General features: G+C 38.7%; 1 protein-coding gene across 3 annotated transcripts in view; it reads right to left on the bottom strand.

Moving 5' to 3' along the window:
• Window positions 1-6593: 6593 nt before the first annotated feature.
• TAF1B (TATA-box binding protein associated factor, RNA polymerase I subunit B) overlaps window positions 6594-21303 on the bottom strand; it is a 52117-nt gene continuing 37407 nt past the window's right edge. The window contains exons 10-15 of one of the 3 annotated variants that reach the window (XM_075497967.1): window positions 19004-19181; window positions 18648-18694; window positions 15746-15836; window positions 15205-15275; window positions 12847-13072; window positions 6594-8770 (exon numbers count right to left, since the gene is read on the bottom strand). In XM_075497967.1, coding sequence (XP_075354082.1) covers window positions 8578-8770; window positions 12847-13072; window positions 15205-15275; window positions 15746-15836; window positions 18648-18694; window positions 19004-19181 — 806 coding nt within the window. In that variant the 3' untranslated portion in view covers window positions 6594-8577. The remainder of the gene's footprint in view (window positions 8771-12846; window positions 13073-15204; window positions 15276-15745; window positions 15837-18647; window positions 18695-19003; window positions 19182-21303) is intronic. The other 2 variants (XM_075497968.1, XM_075497970.1) reach the window with 2 other exon arrangements.

Genomic DNA, 21303 nt, shown 5'->3' on the forward strand with positions numbered 1-21303 from the left:
GCCGCACCGACGGGTTTTGTCGGCTTTTCTCGCCCGCTCAGGTGGCTCCCGCAGCCGCAGGTGGACGGGCGCCGCGCGACGCTTCCCATTGGCTGCCGCGGACCGCGGGGCGGAGCCGCCGCGCCCCCATTGGGCGGTCGGGCGCGGGGGGGCGGTGCCGCCGCGGGTGCGGGGCGCCGCGGGGGACGGGGGGCGCCGGCGGCGGCTGAGGCGGCACTGGGGCGTCCCGTAGGGCCCGGGCGGAACCAAGGCAGGCCGGCCCGGGCCCCGCAGCGGGTGATACTGGCCGCGGCCCTTCGTTACAACGCGGGCGACGGCGCAAGTAAGGGACGAGTAAAACTTCGCGGGGAAGGTGCTCCCCCGTGGTTAGGGGCCGCGCTGTGGCCCGGCCCCCCCCTGAGCCCGCCCGGCAGCGCACCCCGCTGTCAAAGGCCGAGTTTCTGAGGAAAAAAAGACCTTTCCCCCCCCCCGTTTTCAACTCTCCCTCTGCACGTACAGCGTTCACGGGGGCTAAGACGCTGGCACCGCAGCTGCGCCGGAGTCCCCAGCCCTCTCGTCACGGCCGCGGTAGGCGAGGGCTCCCCGAGCGGCCGGTCCCGCTCCCCCCTAGGGCCCGGGGCCGCGCTGGGGGGGTATCACCTCACGGGACCCCGGCCCTGGGCTAGGACTCACGGTAGGGTACACGCGGGAATGACCCTGGGATCGTCTGGGTGGGACGATCCACTAAAAATGTGTTTCTCTTCTCCCTCTCCCATCCCTAAGAACCTTTTTTTTTTTTTTTAAATTTATTTATTTTTATTTATTTATTTTTATTTTTTTATTTTTTTATTATTTTTCTTTTTCCTGTACTAAACCCATTTTTAGGAAAGTCTAAAAATGACACAAGGCACATTAATTTGCACGAGCACTGTGGCAACTGCCAAAGTACAGTAGATCCTAGGGTCGTTACGTGTCTCATACATGAACCCGGGTTTGGAGAGAAAGGGACGTTTATGATGGAGTTACTGCTGGAAATGCATCTAAATCCTCTGGTTTAACAACAGCAGCAACATTACAAATACATTGGATATATCCAAAGTGGCGCGCATGAATTTAAATCAGAAAGATCTTAAGTTTCTCCTTGAGAAATAAGGGTGGGAGGTTGCTTGTTTAAGTAACAAGTTGAATCAAACCCATACAGCAACAATGCTATCTATCAGATGTCAAGATGCTTCAGATAGCTACTGTAATTTAAAAGTATGCACACTAATAAGAAGTGTCTCCTCCTAGGTCAAAATCTCTTCCCTATTTGTACAGGATATACTCCAATGCAAAATTATAGAAGGACAAGTCAAGCAGCCAACCAAAGGAAATATGAAACTAAAGGGAACAAACTTTCACTAAGGGTCTAATCCTGGAAGTTGCTTAATATCCTCTGACTGGATTACAACTAGCGTTCTAGAAACAAAATGCTTTGTTTGGATCTACAAACATTGCCATTAGGATGGCAAAAGATAAATAGCATTCCTGAAGTAGGATCTTCCTCTACAAAGTGAAATGAACTGATGTAAATTGTTCTTTATGACATGCAATAAAAGGTATTCTATATTTTTAACCCATTTTAAAATCTAATTTGAGATTACATAGAAGAAAATTTCTTATCTGCTCTCACATATGAAAAAATACTGTCATCCAATTAAGAAAAAAGTTACATTTTTCCAAACGAGTATAACTGGCTCTGTTTCCAATACAAATTATAAAACCAGCTCAAAATTGCAAGTATTGGAAAGGACTGCTGACTTTCTCAGGTGTTATTCACTCCTCACGCTCCCCGCTTCTGTTGGTAGAATTCTGGGATGTGTAGACACAATCACTGCTTTTTGGCACACGTGCATACTTTTCATTAACAATAAAATATAATACTACCCTGTAGCTGTAAGTGACCCAGATGCAGTACATGCTGAAGTTCAGTCAACATGTTTACGTTGCACACAAATTGCTAAAATCTTAGCAGTGTGCCACACTTGGTATTTCTACTTAACTAGAATTTACCATTATTTTATTCCAAACAAATCAGAGCTGTTACCTCTGCAAAAGGGATGGCTTTTCTTAACAGCCTGATCCGCCAATGAAAACTTAGTTATCAACACAGCAATCACTTCCACATTCAGGAGACAATGATATAAACATCGGATTGTGACACCACTGACTAATCTGCCGGTCACAATCTAGACTCTGTAACACCACTTGTAGGTGTATTTCTGTGATGTCACTAACCAGGTTGCATCATCGCTGAATAAAATCAGGCAAGAAGCACAAAGGGATTTAGCAGAGCTTTGGCTCGGGCATAAAGCCATGCCAGCCTGATGCAGCAGCGCTCTGGCAGGACTTCCCTTGCCCTGCGCTGATTGGCATTTGCTCCAACTTCTTCCCTCGCTCAGCCCTTTCACCTTGATCTCACTGCTCTCCTCCACTTCTCATGCCCTTCCCTTTACCTCTCCCTCTGCCTTGGTCCTGCCTTCAGTGTTCTCCTTCCCTTCTTCACGTATTCATTTCCTTTTAAATGAATCCCACTTGAAACACACAAGGAACCCCACCAAACTCACGCACCATTTGCAAGCACCTGGCCAACCACTGTCTCAACGTGCTTGCACCTCTTCCTAGTCTTTTGACATCACTATCTAGAGAAACTGGGAATTACTCTGGACAAGGATTAGCTACTGTTATGACCTACCTAACAAATACGGTTTTAAAATCTCATACCTGATAATTATCATCTACACGCACTGGCCATTCACACCTGTGTAATAAACAAGTTGCATCAAGTTTGTAACAGTACTTTTGATTTCACAAAACGCAGCAGGGAGTCAAAACAAGATTCTTTCTACTTAATCTGAACCCCTAAGATGCAAGGGCCAGGCTGCAGAGCTGGCTGTAAAAAGCAGAGAATCTTCTATACTTCTCTCCATCACGCAGCACACTAGGCAAGCTTTTCTCTTCTGCAACAGGCCTGTGGTCACTTAACGATAGAGCTGGAAAAGTAAGCCCAAAGCTGATCACTGACCCCCACAGAATTAGCCTGAAGGCATCAAAGGGCTGAAAAAAAAAGAGAAAAGCCCAGGCAGAGGTTCATGAACTCACTAGGAAGCAAGGTGAAAGTAGGCACAGTGGAAAGAAAGACAAGTGACAGTGGAAAAGGAAGCTGGAAATGCCTTGTAGGAAAGAGATGGAAAAAGCTGAGGGGAAAAAAGGGTAAAGAAATAAATGAAAGCATAATGTGTGAAATACAGAACAGGGAAAGAAACAGTTTGGTTTTCACTTCAGTCATATCCCTATATGCAATCTTGCAGGCATTCCTTAAAGATTCCCCCTTTAATTCTGTATTTAGCCCTAAAGATAATGTAGAAACTGTTGAGAGCATACAGACTATTCAGGGGCAGGAGATGCAGCTCCATCAGCCTCACTGAGGACGCTTTGAAATTACTACAATGTAAATAAATCAATTTTGTAGTAGCCTATATATTAAGAAAAGAAGTCAGCCTGAAGCCTGGAATTTTATCAACGATAACATTTTTAGCATGCTAACCAGTCTCACTGAACATTTCTGATCTCTGCTCAATACTGTGCTTCCTCTGGGTTTGACTTCTGTGTACATAGGTCCTGCTGCACAGGCCGATAGCAGTGTAGCAAGAGAACAGCGTGTGCAGCTCTTTCGCTGCAGACTGTCCTCTGCCTAATCCGCTTTGCTCCACAGCACGGAAACCACCCAGCTGCCCAGTTAGGAGTTACGAATGCCACGGATCTCAGCTCAGTAAACAAAAATGTTTTGTCACCATCTTATATCAAAATAGCACAACGTAGTGTGCTGATGAGATCCAGGGCCAGGTGGATGCCTTCACATCCTAGCATCAGAGCAAGTTGCAAGCGGCAGTCGTGGGGAGCCCTGCTGCACCGTGTTGAGGGACCACAGTCGAAGTCCTGCTCAGAAGCACAAGAACCAGCCTGCCTGCAAATGCGAAGCCTGCCTAGCTTGCGAGGAGCTGATGGCTCACCAGGAACTCGCTAGCTCTGCAGTCTGATATCCTGGCCTGGAGAGCTGGGGCACTTGGATATAGTTTTAAGACACCCTTCTCTTCCCTGGGCCTGTAAAGAGGTGGTGTCTTCACCCCTCTCTCGCAGCAGCCTCTACTCCACACCCCTCAGGCAGCCCTGTCAGAGGCAGGCAATGCTTGCTCAGCCAGCTACCGCAGGCATCCCCCATGAAAAGGCAGCACAGAAGTAGCCCAGGATCCAGATCAAGCTTTCGGATTGCAACATAGACACTAAACACACTCCATGGCATTCTCACGAGGCAATGGCAGGGTCTGCAGCTGATGAGCAAAGCCACTGCTAGGACAACAGGGAGCAGACACACAATACTTCTACAATACAGAGCAGCCATGTGAGATTATTAGAGGAATGTGCTTGTATTTTCTTTTAGAACTACCTGATGTACTGCCGGAGGCAGAGTATAGATGCTGAGGATCGGGGAGGAGTGTTCTGGCTCTGGAAATGCTGCCATTAGCAGTTGTACAAGGGCAGCTATAACCTCACGTGAGGACACAAGCATTCATCATCTCCTGTTCTGCCAATCCTTACTCACTGTCTTGTTTACCGTTTCGGCAGCATCCTAGCACAAGCAGCGGTGAGGAAAGCTCTTTCACGTATGCCTGTTTCCACATCTTGGCCTCCCCTTTACGTTCTCCCTCATCTAATCTGGCCAGGAACAAAGGAGCTTCACATGTGAGGAGCAACAAGATCAGTAACTGTGGAGGAGATATTGGAAAGCAAGCATTCTGCATTTAGTGTGAGGACAAATGCAGCAAGAGACACTGCTTTGGCAAATCCACATACTAACACGCTCAGCCAGGAAATATGTATGACTGTATGTGCTGGGAAGCCCATGTCACTTTGGATCAAAATAGGAGGTTCATTAATTGAAGTCATCCCGACTCTGCAAGCGAAGCAGCATAAAACTTACTCAGCTTGACATGGGGAAGGGATGGATGAACCAGAGAGCAGACACTTAATTCAGGGACTTAACATTTCTAGACTTTACCTCTCCCAAAAGCCCTGTGGGTCCTGATCCTGGCCCTTTTGCTCCCAGCCCTGCGAAAGCATCCTCTTAACAACTTTCCATAAATACCCTGAAATCATTTTTCAAGACCATCAGCAAAAGTCTTGTTTGTCCATAAAGGGAGAAAAGTCATTTTGAGGAAGGGACTTCTGAGCTTCCCAAGAAGTTATGAGAAACTGAGTTGTTCATTGTGTTGCCTGCAGCATTGCATGAAGCTTTCTCAAAGCTTCCAAACTTGATTATTTCAGGGGTCATGCTAAAAATAGATTAGGAAAGATGTAATTACAGTGAAGCCCATACAACACATTATGGACAATAAATTAGACTAGTATTGCTTGCAGGCATAGGGCTTTGCTGATTCTCATTCTCTGTTAAATCAGGTTCAGGGCCCTCACTCTGTGTAAGAGGTTAAGGAGAAAGTCAAACATCTCTCCTTCATGTCTGAAAAATGGTAAAAACTTTAAAAAGAAAAATGTATTTGACTCAGACTAAGTTGATATTGAGAATGCAGACACACTGAGGTAAAGAAAACTAGTAAGGTAAAATTCCAATTCTGCTGAAGGCTGTACCTTTCAAAAGAAAATGAGACATGTCTCATATTTCTCCACTGAAACAACAGAAAGGTTGCATTACTTATGAGAATTCATAAAGCAAGGTTACTTTTGCACTCTTAAAGACAGAAAGTTTTAATCTAAAAAACCCACTTGCCTTTATCTGTATACTTAAGAACTCTCATTCAACTTTCAGAGTAAGAAACAAAACAAACGGAGTCTCTTTACTTAAAATTTCCATGGGAAGAAGTACAAAAAAGTAGCTATCAGAAAGTTGAGCTTTCCCTGGACATTTTCAGCAAATAATTACAGAAAGGAGCTGTAACTTAAAAGTAGATAGAAGAGGTGGTTGGTGGTTGGAACACCCTACCCTTCAGCTATCCACCGGTAGCTGTCTGTTCAACCAGCGCGGCTCCACCTCAGGGTTATATTAACTGGACTCAAAGTAGTTGTCCCAAGAGAGCTCAACTACACTTCACTGACGATAAGGCACTCTTGTGGCTCATCAGCTTCGTAAACATCATTACTCCAACATAAGTGTTGATTGATTAAACTGGATAGAACTAACATTAAGTATTTTAGGGGCACACCCTTTACTTTTAAATCTGACTCTTAACCTATGTGTCCAGAAGGCACATGGCTCTTGATGATTAACTGCAAGCTTTATTCCACTTTATTGAAGTACAGCTTTAATTTATTCTAACATCTAAGGGAGCTTTGTTACATTTGTAACAATGTAACAATGAGCACAGTATTTTTAATTTATGAAGCTCAGATTTTACTACTACAGTAGTTTTAAAAGAAAGGTGTACCTATAATTAAGTGCAGAAGTCTTTCAAATAAAGATTTCTGAATTAAATGAATCCTTTATGTATAATGTCTTTCAGATAGTTAATGCAAAACTTTAACAGATATTATAGTAAAAAGAATGAGACACTTCCAGTCGCTTGAGCAAGCACTGTTGAAAACACTGACATGTATTACATTTCTGTAGATTTTTAACTGATACAAATGCTCATCTAAAACAAGAAAATGAAAAATTTTACCAAATATTTACAAACTTTAGTAATTCACTCAGGTGAGGTCAAACATAACAGATAATTGCTATTTTTAAAACACAAACACCAGACACAAGGCGAGATTCAAACTGGTATATTCCGAGTCCATTAATGTAAACGTCAGTTCAAGACAAACGTCTTGTTAGAAGTCTGAGGTACCTAGCACAATGTGGCAACAGATTTAGACATGCTAAACTGTACCCACATATGAAATCCCTAGCACATACAAGTAACAGCTCAGTCTGCTTTTTCCTCTTCCCCCATCAAGCACAGTTTAGCTCTGTATGGCTAAAACTATGCCTTTGCATCTGCATGTTACAATCACTTTATAAGACCATTGCTCTAAATCCCTGTTCTACAATAACTACTTAAAATATCTGAAAAAGCAAAAACTTTCACCCAAACTGTGTCTTTTCTGTCACCTTAAATCAGGACACCATGGTCAGTTACTTCCTGCCTCTACGGAGCCAGCAAAACCTCCTGGTTTGCCAGTATTTCCAAGTAGCTATTACAACTTACCTTTAATAGTCCTATCTGCTCTACCCGTGTTTGAAATACTGCTTTATCACTTTGCTCCAGACAGGTAGGGCAGCACATCTCCTCTCCTATCATTTGCATGTTCTCAATTTTTAGACAATAGCTTCACAGATTGAACTGCAACAGATTTTAAACCCTTCCATCATACTTGGAGTCTACTCGCTGAACTGATTACCTTCCCAGATTACATCTCACAGAAGCCCTTGCTCAGGAAGGAAGCTATTACTCTTTTTGAAGTCTGCAGACACCATTTTTCTTGTCTATAATAATGCTTAGAAACAGCTGTTGATTGTGGTTTTGATCAAATAGATTTGGCAACTTCTGTACTCCGTATTGACGGTCGAAGTTGCTGAATTTTATTTCATTCAACTGAAAGCAGCATTATTCATTTGGGTATCTACTCAACATCTCTGTTCAACATATGTATATGTTATGGTATCTTTAATGTAGTGGCAGCACCCAACTTCATTTACACGTTGTCTGGAACAGTTTAAAAACACAGTGCATAAATAAGATTGAGCATGAGAAACTGGTAGAATGGCTGAGGTGCAAGCTGCTGAAGATGCTGGATTATAAAGCAGTCAGAAGAAATTCAAACGACAGTAGCCTTGCAAAAGAAGAATGACAGGAGGACCTGGCAGTTACCGTTGCACAAGAAATAGGATGGGCAGTTCCAGGTATAAAAGTAGCTGCAAAATCTGTGAAGCCTGGAGTGGAACATGGACCTGAAAGGTGTTAATTTGAATGCAAGGCTCAGGCATAACAAGAGACTGGGAGATATACAGGATGGAAGGAAACATAGAAAATAGTGCCAGAGTTGCTCCAGAACAGCCTGTTTAGAAACAATGACTAAAAAACTCACTGCAGTGAAAACTGCTCCTTTTATTTGTTAAGCGACTATTTCAAAACAAAGTAAGCATTACTTTCTAGAAATGTATTTGCTGTCCTACAACAGTAGGTAAAAAATAGATAATGTTTTAATTGCAAAATCTCACAATGTAATTAGATGCTAATGCGCTGTCCAGAACACTCGAAGTATGTACAATTATGCCAAAAAAATGGTAATTTCATCGCTTCCTGTTGGCTCTGATGCAAAGTGAGGAAATAAATTGTGATAAACAATTTCCTTGGTAACTTTCCCATCTGGAAAACAGTGACTGAAATTATAGATAAAATGTCACTACAACTAAAGTACAGTAGTAGATCTCAGCACTACTATATTAACAAAAAATTTCCATGCAGGCAAAAGGATCAGTGTAAGTTTAGTTGTAATACCATGGTTTGGGATCCAACCAACTAATTTACACCATTTGAATACTGTTATTTTTAGGCCTTTTTACTTCCTTAGGCATGTATTGTATTTTGGCTTTTTACAGAGTTTTTTATTAAAAAGTTTGTGTTCTATCACACACACCTCATCATGGATATAAGAGGGCTGTATCCTCAGAAGAAAGGAGAATAACCTTAGTACAAAATGGTAACTCTGGGGAAAGTCCACTTCTCTGTAATGAGCCAGATGACCACACAATCTGAAAAGAAAGGAAACAAAAGCGCCTTAAATTATTAGCTAGCATTTATATATTTCATTGTAATTAGAGGAAAACTATACATTTTATCATAAATGCATAAATCACAATTCTGGTCTACAATGTCGATTCTGTGAAGGGATCCACTCCCGCAAAACCATGAAGTAGAGGACTGGACCAAGACATGTTCAGAGATGGTGCAGACACGGTAAGAAGGAAAAGCCTGTATAGCTTCTTGCACTATGAATCCGGATCATACTCAACCAGGCAAATAATACGTTCTTTGCCTTTCAGGACTAAATTGAACCAGTGTTCATTCTGCCAGCTTTTAGCAAATGTAGCAGAGCATGAAAATGGCTATCTTAACCTGTTTTTAATTCTAAGACTATCCAATGCAGACACTCCAGGCTCTTTTCTCTATTCTTTGCCCACACTCTCCGTAGGATCCCCTCTCCTCTTCCTGACAGTATGCCATGGGATTATAACCCATCCATTTCTTGTCCATTGCCTTTGTGGGCTAAATATAAATTACCTGTCTAGAAAGAAGAGAGAAAAGCTAAATTCAAGTCAATGGAGTAACACAGGAAACACTGGGGCAAACATTGACCAGGTCGACAGAAAGTAATTAGTGCTGTAGCAGCCTTCTGCTTACTTATTTTGTAGCTTTCACAGTGAAAATGTTAATGAAAATGATGAGGTGATTTTATTGATGACGTATGTAATGAAAATAGCAGACTGGACTTGGTGGTAACAAGTGTCAGACTGAACAAAAGATGACACAGAGGACAGACTGCAGAGAGAGCTCCATAAGCATTAAGTTCAGCAATTCAGGTTGGAAAAATACCCTGTTCTAGGTTAGCCCCAAATTTGTTTTTATTAAAATTGTTAAGTTTAAAATAGTATAAAATCCAGCTGTTTCAATTTTAAAAAAAATCTTATAGATTGATATGGGGATTTAGGTGCTATTCACTATATAAGCCCTATGCATCTTCTAGCTTACTAGGTATTGCCCTGGGATGTGGAGAAGCAGAGTTTAAAATTTCCCCTCTGTCTGATTCAGAGCAGTGGTCTTAAATATTCACCAGAACAAGAATTGGAACCTGTCTGTCCCAATTTATGGGCAAGTGTGCTAATTACTAGACTATAGAGTCATTTGCTCGCTCCCTCTGGCCCAACAAACATTTACATTTTACCTCAAACTGGAGGAACAGACGGACCCGTCCTGGAGTGCCACACAAGCCGCACTTTGGGGAGCAGTCTTTATTTAAAGCCTCCCGAAGTCTGGCAGATTGGAAATCTGAAACTAGGTCTCTTGCACCGTACATTCCATCCTCTGCCCTACCTCATATTCCCTGAAAGCTGCCAGCAACTTCTTACAAAAACTAAATTAAATCAGACATTTTGGCAGTGTCAGAACGAATTAGCTGACCCCACAACCCAACGTGTTTGCTAAATTCGAGCTTCATTGAGAAATGTTGTTGCTTGAACCAAATCTGCCTTTTTGGGCTAATCCAAATTAAGACATTTTGCTACGTCCTAGTCCTAACCCTGAGATTCAGCAATTACAGCTCTTATGGCAACTTAGGTGTCAAATCTCAGTTTTCATTGGGGGGGGGGGGGGGGGCAGGGGAGTGATATTGTATATTCTGAGGCAAATGCATAAATTACACCAATACTGTAAAGCACCTATTTGATTAACTGGAGTTACACTTTTCACAAGAGTGCCTAAACACACACATTTTTGCCCCATTTTGTGCTATTTACCCTAAGAGCATCTCCGAAGAGCTAAAAAAATCCCAAGTTATTTTAAATTTAGATGTAATAAGTGAAATCCATTTTTCTCAACATTTTTCACACATTATAATGCCTCATCATAAATCACCTAAAGACTTCTACACCAAATCAATTTAGAATCCAGTTTAAAACTGAAAGTTTTAAAATAAAAGAAAATGTAAAAGCATTTTACCAACCATTTGACTGATCTCAGCTTTGCCCACACTGAAATAATACCTTAGTCCTAGGATTAAAGCATTTCAGTAGTCCCAGTTAGACCATGCTGATGTTTAAAGAAAGAGAATTTGTAAGTTTGTTTTTAGTTCTATTATACATACATACACTTGCATAGGATAAAACCTCCTATCTGAGGGAGTAGATGATGTTTTCCGAAGTTAAGTAAGTGTCAGATGTATAATTAACTACTTGCATTGCAAATGATATAATGGGAAATTTAACTGGTAAGAATTTAAATTCAAATCTTGTTTCATGAAGGCTATGACAGTTTGCCATTAACATTTTAATATATTACATATGAAAATGTAGGCTTAAAAACAGACTTTGCATGAAAGATTATTCACACAAACATACACCGAAATATCCACTCATTCAGTGTGTACATAAGATTTACGCAAATTTGTGGTAAAAGGATTATTACCTCTCCTCCCTTCAAAAAAAAAAAAAGCTTCTTATTCATACAAAAGAATGAATCCATACAACCAAAGCTCTTGTAATATAACACTGTGTTTACACTATTCCAACCCATTTCTGTCATGGTGGATATGAGACAGGTAAAGTGAAAAGGAAAATAAAGATAAGCAAATAAATCCACTGAAAGACAAGAAAGACTCCATACATGTAAAAGCCAGTTATTTTCAAGGGGAATATTTAGTGTTTTACAAATCAGGAACATATCACTAGGATTTTGTAGGGGTTGTTGCTCTCTTAAGCATGACATTTAGAAGTATAAACCAGATAAAGATTTAAGATATTATTCAATGCGTTAATGAAATCTCATTTCACATTAACGTACCCCGACCTCTTTTCCAAAAAACACCCTCCAATTGCACACATGAGAAATTCAGGAGAATCCAATCCAGCTGCAAAGTTCATCTTTTTTACTGATACCCACCTGTACATTCATTTTCTGGATTAGGATTTCATGATTTCATTTCTCTCTGTCAACGGCAAAGCCAAAATCTGCTGTATGATCCAGAAGCCTTATCTACACCATCAAGGGAGTTTGTGAGAAACATTATTTTAGATATTTTCAATTCCTTGGAGTAAATGCTGCCGAACTCCTACACTCCCTCAGCAGGGGTTTTGCCTTCTGTCTCTGGCCATGGTTCTCTGCCAGCACCCACCAAATAGAAAACTCACCATTTTTTTCAGAATTTGATGCAAGAGGACAAGATATGAAAGGAAGAGTGAGAAGTTCAACACAAACCAGGCAGATCCTGAAATATCTCTATAACTTTGTACAAGGCTGGGTTAGCTGGGCTATCATTCTCCTTGCTACTTTAAAGAAAATAATTTTACTAACAAATAGCATGACTGTTTTGATATATCCTTAATTGAAAAAAAACCCCCACAACCATTCCCTTTCACTTGTGAAGTCAGGATTTGGGAACAGTTCTCTAGTAAAGACAGACACTAAACTTCCTTAATACACAAAATGTTTTCTTTTCCCATATTTCTTCTTTTACTTTTCTGCTTGCAAAAAATACAACGGTTGATTGCTGATATACTTAGATGAAATACTGATAGAGTCCTTTTCACTCATAATTATTCTTTTAAAAATATGTTCTGAAGGCATTAATTGCCTGCTTATTTGAACTCTGACTGCTAATTTTAACTTTAATTTTGATTAAGGCCACCACAAAAGAAGGACAGTAATTTAAAAAATTAATTTCCTATGCTTTTTTGGGGTCCAAGGGAGAGAGGAATGGAACCGTTTTCCCATTCTCTGGAGAGCTGTGGCGCAAGTTTTTTCTAAAATACTATGAAGAAGGAAGTGAATATTTGTATCTAGCTGCTACTCTTGCCATGTGACTCTAGTTGTTGATTTTGTCTCATCTCCTCTCTTCTCAAAAGCTCACTTTGATCACTCTTCATATTACAATTTGTCTACTCCCAATCCAAGACTAACCATTCCGCACACGCCCCTTTCTACAAATGATTTTAACTATATGTGAATACATAGCTGTGTACACACCCCATAGTTGCCATTTGTAAAACTATAAATATGGCACTTTACTTTCAGGAGAACTTTCCAAAATGTATTTAACAAAAATTTGAATACTTACTTCTCATTACATAGTTTAACTGTACACAGCCAATAGTCAGGGTTCATGACTGTAAGTAAACCACATTTTTCTTGCAAAATTCCCTTCAGGCTATGCCCGTGAAAACAACTCCCATCTGTGTTTTCTTCAGACCAACTTAACTGAAAACTTGAAGGATTTGGCTTTTCAGCAGGTTGCACTGAACCAGATAGTTTGCCGAACTGATTTTGTAAGTTCACAACCATTTCTGTACAAATAGAAAGAAAAAAAACCAAGGGAAAAGTATTAAGTATTACAATACTGTTTAGAGGTGATTAATACAGGAAGAAAATAGGCTATTTGTGCCTTTTTTTTCCCTATTTCTTTTTTCTTTAAACCTCTGTGTGAAAACAAGGTTTCTCTGAGAAACCTTGAAGGTTTGTATGTTCTCTCCCCGATTCCATTTAAAATTCAACTCTGTCACATGTTTTAGGGAAAGATTTTGAAAGAGAATTCAAAATGCCATGTCTTTCATACCTAATGATATTAATACTGGGGTACTCCAAAATCATTCCCCAAGTAAAACCCATAAAATCCATTTGATCCTGCTGGTATTTTTATCCTGATAGAAAACACAAGCCAGGATGCCTTTCGCTGTATTTACCTGGTCGTATGCTATCACTCAGACTAGTTAAGATTTTTTGAGAAGTTTCCTGTGTATCAGAATTAAGGAAGACTGGTTTCATACACATATGGATTTAAGGTTAAGGTTTTCATAGTGCAAATTTCAACGGGGAAAAAAAACAACAAAAAAACCCACTCCACCTTTCCCCACTGCTAGTGAAAGAATGACAAACTTTAATAAGTTACTAAGGCTGAGAAGGAAAAGAAGGTATGATAATAGATCAGCACACACAATGTGACTGCCTAAGCCTTGTTTCACTAGGATAAAAAGCAGGTTAAAAACCACTGTTGTTGGAGCTTCAAATTCTTTTTATGACCTGTATCTGAATAAACTCATTCATAAACTGGAAAAAAAGCAGAAGAGACATCCTAAAGTAACCCAAGGACTGGGAAGTTTATCTTTCAGGAGAACACTAAAATCTACCATCAAAAACAAAGGCTGAGGAGGGTTTCTGAAAACCTGTATCTGGCACGTAAGTGTTCTAGAGCACTCTTTGTCTCTACTATTTTAAATTTGTTTTAAGACGAATCTTGCCCAGTTACAATGGCATTATGTGATACTCCTGCTTGCAACAGCCAGTGGTAAAGCTCCATAATCTAAGTGGTGGTCTTCTAGCTCAAAGAGAAGCAGAGCCAGAAGAGAAATTAGAGTGCCACTGAAATTATGAACAATGAATCATTATTCACTTTTTCTTATAAACGCAGGAGCTAAAGGGCACCTGAGCAAATGATCAGCTTGAAATAAATAAACCTAAACATGTTTTTCCATGGAACATGACTTGACTGCAGGATCACCCCTACCAAATTTTGGAGAGTAAGAATATTCAAAAAACTCCAATTGCATTCTTGAAAGAGAAATCCAACATGAGTTATACAAACCAAATAGGATTATACAACTTTTTTAGAAGTCCCTGAACCAGTCACTTCCAGAAACTGGAAGAGTATTTAAAGGGAAAAATATCACTTGCCACACTTAACATCTCTCTCCAAATACCTGCTGCTTACTACATACTATTAAATGTAGAATGAAGAACTTCAGATCTAATTTGGTTGAATAAAATTCTGGTTTTCCATATTTCCACAGATAAGTGGGGGTTTTGTTGTTTTGTTTGTTTGCTTTTATGTCAATGTAAAACTCAGTAATTTCTTATCAGTACTTCTAGAGCTACTAAAATAAAGTAGATGTACCTGCATTCTGACCACGTACAGCTAGCTATTCAAGTAAAGTCATGTTCAGACAAGCCTTCCTCACTTTCTATAGAAGACTGCAAGAAGGAGTGGGAGAGAAGAGGGACGTACAAGGTCTACCAAAGGACATACTGGGATATCCGTACCAAAGGATACAAGGAAGTAAAGGAGAAAAGGGACAGGAAAGCTATGGAAGACCAACAACAATTCACAAAGATCACAGTTATGTAAAGGCAGCTGACAAAACAGTGAAGATGAGGACAGAGTACTCATTCTGAAATGAGGTTCAGTAGGTCATTAGGAAGACTGGCAAAGGCAGTTTCAGTTAAGCACGAGGAAAATGTCTGTTTGAAGAATTCCAGCCACAGGTTGTAAAATAGTACTACATTAATTGTACCCAGAGATGAAAGAGAGAAGAGAAAGTATTTTAAGATGTAAACGTTATCACAGTCAGGGCTGCAGATTTTCTATGATGGGAAAAGTTGGAGCAGATTTCTGCGTTGCTGGGAAGAGGCAAAGTTTACTCACGTCTTCTCTTAAGAACTTTAGATTTCTTCTTGGCTGAATAAAACAGTGGCTTTTCACATCTCCACAGATACCTACCAGTAATAGACATAAGGATTGTTAGGAAAAAGAAACCTGCAGCAAACAAGTAAAAGAATAGTAATTTCTTACAAATACTGCTAAGAGGTATTAAAATAAAACCAAAATAATGTAATGGTTAGTGCTATTAAAAGCCACTGCCCTCCACACACATCTAGGAAGTCTTTTTTCAGTCTTTTTCAGTCTTTGAGTAGACAAACTGAGACATGTAAGCCTAGATTTACTGTACTCAGTTAATTGTTCAGCTGTATAAGCTACTTGTCACAGAAAGTGAGCATTTAATTAATATGCTGGATAAACATTATGAGCATAAATAGAAAATTAAGATAGGGATTTAATCACTCTATTCACCCAAGCTTGCTGGATGAAAACATGGAGCAAATTCCTAACCTTTTTAATTTCCATGGGGGTCAGGATTTCATGTAAAACACTCTACCGTAAAAAAAAGTACTTAAAAACCTCTTACTTGGCTCTTTCTTCATCCAATTTCTTTTGCTCCACATCCAAGGAACATTTTATAACTTTGTACCACTTTTTGAACTCAAAATATGGACCACCTAAATAAAACATACACATTTTAGGTTGGGAAGAAGTGAAAGAAACGTGTAGTACACAGGAGGAGGTCTCCACGCAGTGAGACCCTGCGTCTTCCACCTGTATCCAGAGCCATCCTGAATTCTGTGTGCTTAAAGAAAACATACTTCATCTAACAGTTCTGTAAGAAAGAGAAATGCAGAAATACAGTGAAAGAACAGCATGCCATAATAAGTGTGAATAAGCCCTTTAGCTTAGAATAGATTTCATAGATTTAGCAGAATTCAAACCTTTTCCCTCCTTTCTGAAAGTTAAGTCTGAAAGTTTACCTCCTCTCTACCAAATGAACTAGATCTCCACAGTGTGAAGTGGCCTTCACCTGTTTGAAGGTTGACTTCAAGGGATTAATGGAACTATACATCAAGCTGAGGTTTAAAGAAATAAGATCTACACAACCTCAGATGTAAAATTTCAAACAGTTTCATCAACTCCCCACTGTCTACGCTACTACCCATGAAACCTTACAGGGCTGGAAAGATAAACTAGACAATTGTGTTCACTTCGTATCAGCCTCCCATGTTTTTGAGCACAGGAACTTCATGCACTGATATGCGAACAAAAATTTATCAGCACATGCAAAAACATTAAGGCATGTGCATTCTAGCAGCACGTTTATCATCGATGCTCCAAAGAGGCACAGGACTGAAGTAGACCAAGTGGGTACATACAGTAAGTATAAGAATTCCAAACAGAACTATGGTTTAGTTTTATATATTTAAAATATAATCAACTCGTATTACCCGTGGGTGGATTATCTGCATTGTGAATTAACCAGGCTTTGCATTTCCCCATCACCCCAGCTGCACTGCATGCAATGCTTGCATCATGCTTAGCTTTGCCAGCCAGCTGTTTAAACTGTTTTGAAGGTGAATATGCTGTTCTTATAATCAAGCTTATATATGTTTTGTATTGTCTGCATTTTTGCTATTCAAGTTACCCTGCAACAGGATGCCTTAGATGCTAGAAATATGGATGGACTCAAAAAGCAACAGACAAATGAAGGGAAGAAATACCCTTCAGTAGTTCTTAAAATTCAAAGGTGTGGATACAACTTCTTTTATGAACTCCTTAAACCCAGAGGTTTAAGTAAGTACTCCTAAAGTGCTGGGAGGGCAGTCTTGGGGGGTGTGTGTGGAAATTTTTATTAAACTTCCTATGAATTATTAAGCATCTGTCACAAGCAAAACCACTGTCAGAGGCACGTTGCTACACTATAGTAACTGTTTACCTGGCCAGTACTGCTAGTTTGATGTTCATATAGCTGAGCTGACTGGAAAATACACAGCTCTGTGATATACACATATATATATATACATCTCAATCGCATGTTTTATTTGAACAGAAACAGTATTGTATATGTGTGCAGTTCATAGAACATACGCACACAAACATACTAGGTAACTACAACTATCTACTGTACAGCTTCCAGTCTGTCTTGAAAAACTGTAGGAGCTGAAATACTATTTTTTAATTAAAAAAAAAAAAGACTAGAGAAAGAATAGTTAAATTGAGAATCGAGTCAACATAAATTGGATCTTTAAAACTCAGTATTAACCATTATTCATTTCAGCACGCTAACTTTGGGAAAATGCCAGAGGCGGTTTTGAGCTCTGGCAGTCATCAGTGCTCTAACAGAAATTCTCACATCAGCTCCTCTGCGCAGCTGCTCACCGTCACCCCAACATTTTAAGGATAGGGACAACATAACATAGCATATAAATCATTTTGCACCAGCAGATTTTAAAGTAACAAAGTGGGCAAAGAATGAGCTGTTAATTCCCAAGGGCAATGAGACTTGTTCATAAGGGAGAAACCCCATTAAGACATTAATGGCTTTGAGCCTCAGCTTGTAAGCAGTTGCACAGCTTCTACTCTTATCACTATTACGTACTTCAAGTTTTCAAGGGAAATGAAAAGGAAAAAAAAAAAAAAAAAAGATCCAAAATAAGTTTGTGTACCCACCTGAAAATGAGAATTACCGGTTTTAGTTAACAGTGATGACTATCTCTACATACAGCAGTAATTGTGCTCATGCATGGCCAACACTGATTTTATTATTGACTTAAATTTTAAAAAATTTAACAGAAGGGTCAAAATAGACCCAAAACTGGATGGAAGGCTTAAAAGATAAACCACTGTAACACTTCTTTGATCTTATCTTAAACTGTGATCTGGATCAGGCCATGGAACATCTTCCTGAAGATTTCTAATCTTTGAGTTGGTCTTTCTGCCCTCAAAGAACCATGTTCACACTGTTATCTTCTCTATCTTAATTGCTGCTAGCTTTTACACACTCTCTCAGGATTATTTGGACTAAGAAAATAGATTACATCTGAAATATGTTACACACTAAGACATTTTATTTAACAAGACTAAACAAGTTTGGATTTTATCATAAACATGGTTTGATGCCCCTAATAAGTATCTGCTATTTACGATCAAAGTGCGTTCCCTCTTTACTGCATATCCATTCATCTTCACCTACCATGCATAAAATTCTAAAACAAGAGGCAAACATGCACAAGGAGAAGCAGAATGGTACCTAGCAAAATGTTTACCAAATTCCCCCATCCAGTACAATAAAAATTATGCAGGTAAACTGAGACGATTTTACACGAACAAGATCTACTGTTTTCTTTGAAAAAAGATTTGCCCTAAAATAATAAATGACAAAACCACATTCTAATGATCAATAAGACAAGTCTTTCTAAGCCTGATTACAAAATTATTTCATTTACAAAATCATAAGTGCTGCTACTAGAATATTTATATACCTTCTTTGTTATTTTTATTTCTTTCTTCAGCGAAGTCTGAAAGTAACCTGAAAAAAAAAAACCCAAAAAATCAGGCTATTTTGTAGATCCAAATACTGTACTTTTCACATGAAGTTCAAATACAACCAACAAAAATTACACTCCAATTTCATTCTAAGTTTCAGATTCAAACTGATGTTTTTTAAAAAGAAGTAATATTTAATGTCTAAAATGCCTTCAGCGTATGTTTTATACTACTGAACTTAATCAAAATTCAAATACTATAAATTTAATATTACTAAAGAAAGAATGACCCAAGACAATCATTTGCACTATTTGAAATTTGGGCTTTGCTATAGATTTGCCTGTACACTTACCATTCATAGTGATCATCTAATAAAAACAATAATTTGAGCACAACTACAATAACTGCTGCAGCAAGAACATCGTATTTCACGTTTCTTGTTGACTTATTTCCAGGCACAAGAGTCAGGAAATCCGCTTCTCCAATACAGATCTTTTTCACCACTCGACAAGTCCAATTATGCAATTCATCTGATTAATGTAAATAAAAATATAAAATGAGTATGTTGAGACAAGCTAGAAGTACTTTTACAGTGCAACTATGTTGGTCATTTGAGGAAAACAACACTTATTTCTTTTAGGACCATTAGACAGCAATTTTTTTCAGGCTGAAAAGTATTTTGGGGTATTTTTAAAAATACCAGGTAACCTTCACTGTGCTTACATGGAAAACACTCGTGACTTATTATATATTCACATGGAGAAAAAAAAAAAAAAAATCTCATTTTTAATAGTGTTTTGATGTTACTTGAATAATGTTGTTAGATCATTCTGAACATTGTTGTGGGAAAGCCTATCTTAAATCTACATAAATATAGTTTCAAAAAACCCCAAAAGCCAAAAACTTGTCACAAACTTTTTTCCTGCATGTTGACTAAACACCCATGCAAGGATGGATTCAGTACTGCAAAGAAGAACAGAGGCTAGTTTTAAAGAAGTTAGTTGGGTATGAACAGCAGCCCAGCATGGCAGGGCAACACTCACTGCTATGCCAACAAAACCCAGCTGAGGTACAGACAATCCCAGCCACGGTTAAAACTGGCATTACACTGTAAAGCTGGGTTATGTCAAAAAGATACAACCACAGTTCCAAAAGCAGCAGTATGATATCTATACAGTCTCTTATTACTCTATACTTATTTTTCACAGATACAAATCCCCCAAATTTCTCACCTTTCCTGTTCAGCAAGAAATGCAGGAGTTGATTACATCACCATCAGATTCCACAAAGGTTAGCAATGTATGACTAAGTACAACCTTAATCCAGCTATACTTTATACTCTCTCACTGCTTACAAAGAGTTCAGTAGGAACTCATTTTTAATCCTCTCGTACATAACAGTAAAAGTTAAGCAAAATCCGTAAACCAAATTTTCTTATAAATACTGTCAACGTATCTTCTTTTATTTCAGATACTTAAAATGTAGCATTACATTTCATTATTATTATGATAATGTCCTAAGAAGCACTGCCAATTCATTGTTTAATTTATTTTTAGGAGTTGTTAGACAACAACAGTAGTCCTTTTTTAAATTGTAAAAAAAAAGCTTCTACATAAGAAAAAGTTTAGTTGCAAGGAAAAAGTAAAGGACAATATACTCTTCTTTCACAATAATTTTCAAAGAGTACTTAGCTTTGTATTTCTCTGTAATAAATCTGAAAATGCCAAATTTCTAGCTGCTTCTTTGAATCAATTGATATTTCAAAATCTGAAACATAGTATGATCCTCTATAGGCTCTAGTGCAACATTGGTGTAAAACTACAAAATCAGAATTTCTACTCTGGAATTTTAGCCCTAAATCTGTTGTTTGTCTTCTCTTCGTTCAACTGTGAATACACAGAAAATCCAAGTAGCTTTATTCAACGTAACTAACTGCAAAATAAGACAATAAAAACCCCAAACTATTAATTGTTGGAAGGATTTGAGGAAAAAAAAATAATATTAATTTGCAGGCTATTTGTCTGTATAACTCATCTTCAGTGACAAGGGTATTTGATAGGAAGTATGGTAGCCCAACAGACAGTTCACATACTAGGACTTATTGGTCTTTCTTTGGCAATTCAATATTCAAGACTTAATTTTAGGATAAACAAAAATATTCAATATTTATGCAATATATGATTTCAAAACTAAATCAGAAATCAAGTGAGACAGCAGCTGATTCATCACACAGCATTGCTTGTTAATACCAAAATTAATGCTAATATGCAATATTATAGAATATATATTCACTATTATATATGACAATCCAGTGCAAGCAATCAGGTCCCACCTTCATGAATCGTTTAGCTAAAGTTAATAAATCAAGTGACTTCAACTAGTGCCTCTTAGTTCACATGGATACTGAAAGATTTGAAATGAAGTATCCACTCCACAGCCTTAAAGAGTCAGCACCAGAGTGCCCCTGCATATCTGGGCCTAAAATACATCTTCTAAATGTTTGATGAAGGTGCTTTCTATAGAATTTATCTTTCAGTTCAAGCTTAAATGGGTATAAGTTAGAAGGAAAAGACTAGGCACTTTTAAAGTAGTAATTCAAGTTTTTTTGCTGGAGTTTAATAAACCAAAGAAAAATTTTATCAGTTCAGGTTT

Source organism: Mycteria americana, chromosome 3 (genome assembly GCF_035582795.1).
Source record: "Mycteria americana isolate JAX WOST 10 ecotype Jacksonville Zoo and Gardens chromosome 3, USCA_MyAme_1.0, whole genome shotgun sequence".
In the NCBI taxonomy this organism is placed as follows: Eukaryota; Metazoa; Chordata; class Aves; order Ciconiiformes; family Ciconiidae; genus Mycteria; species Mycteria americana.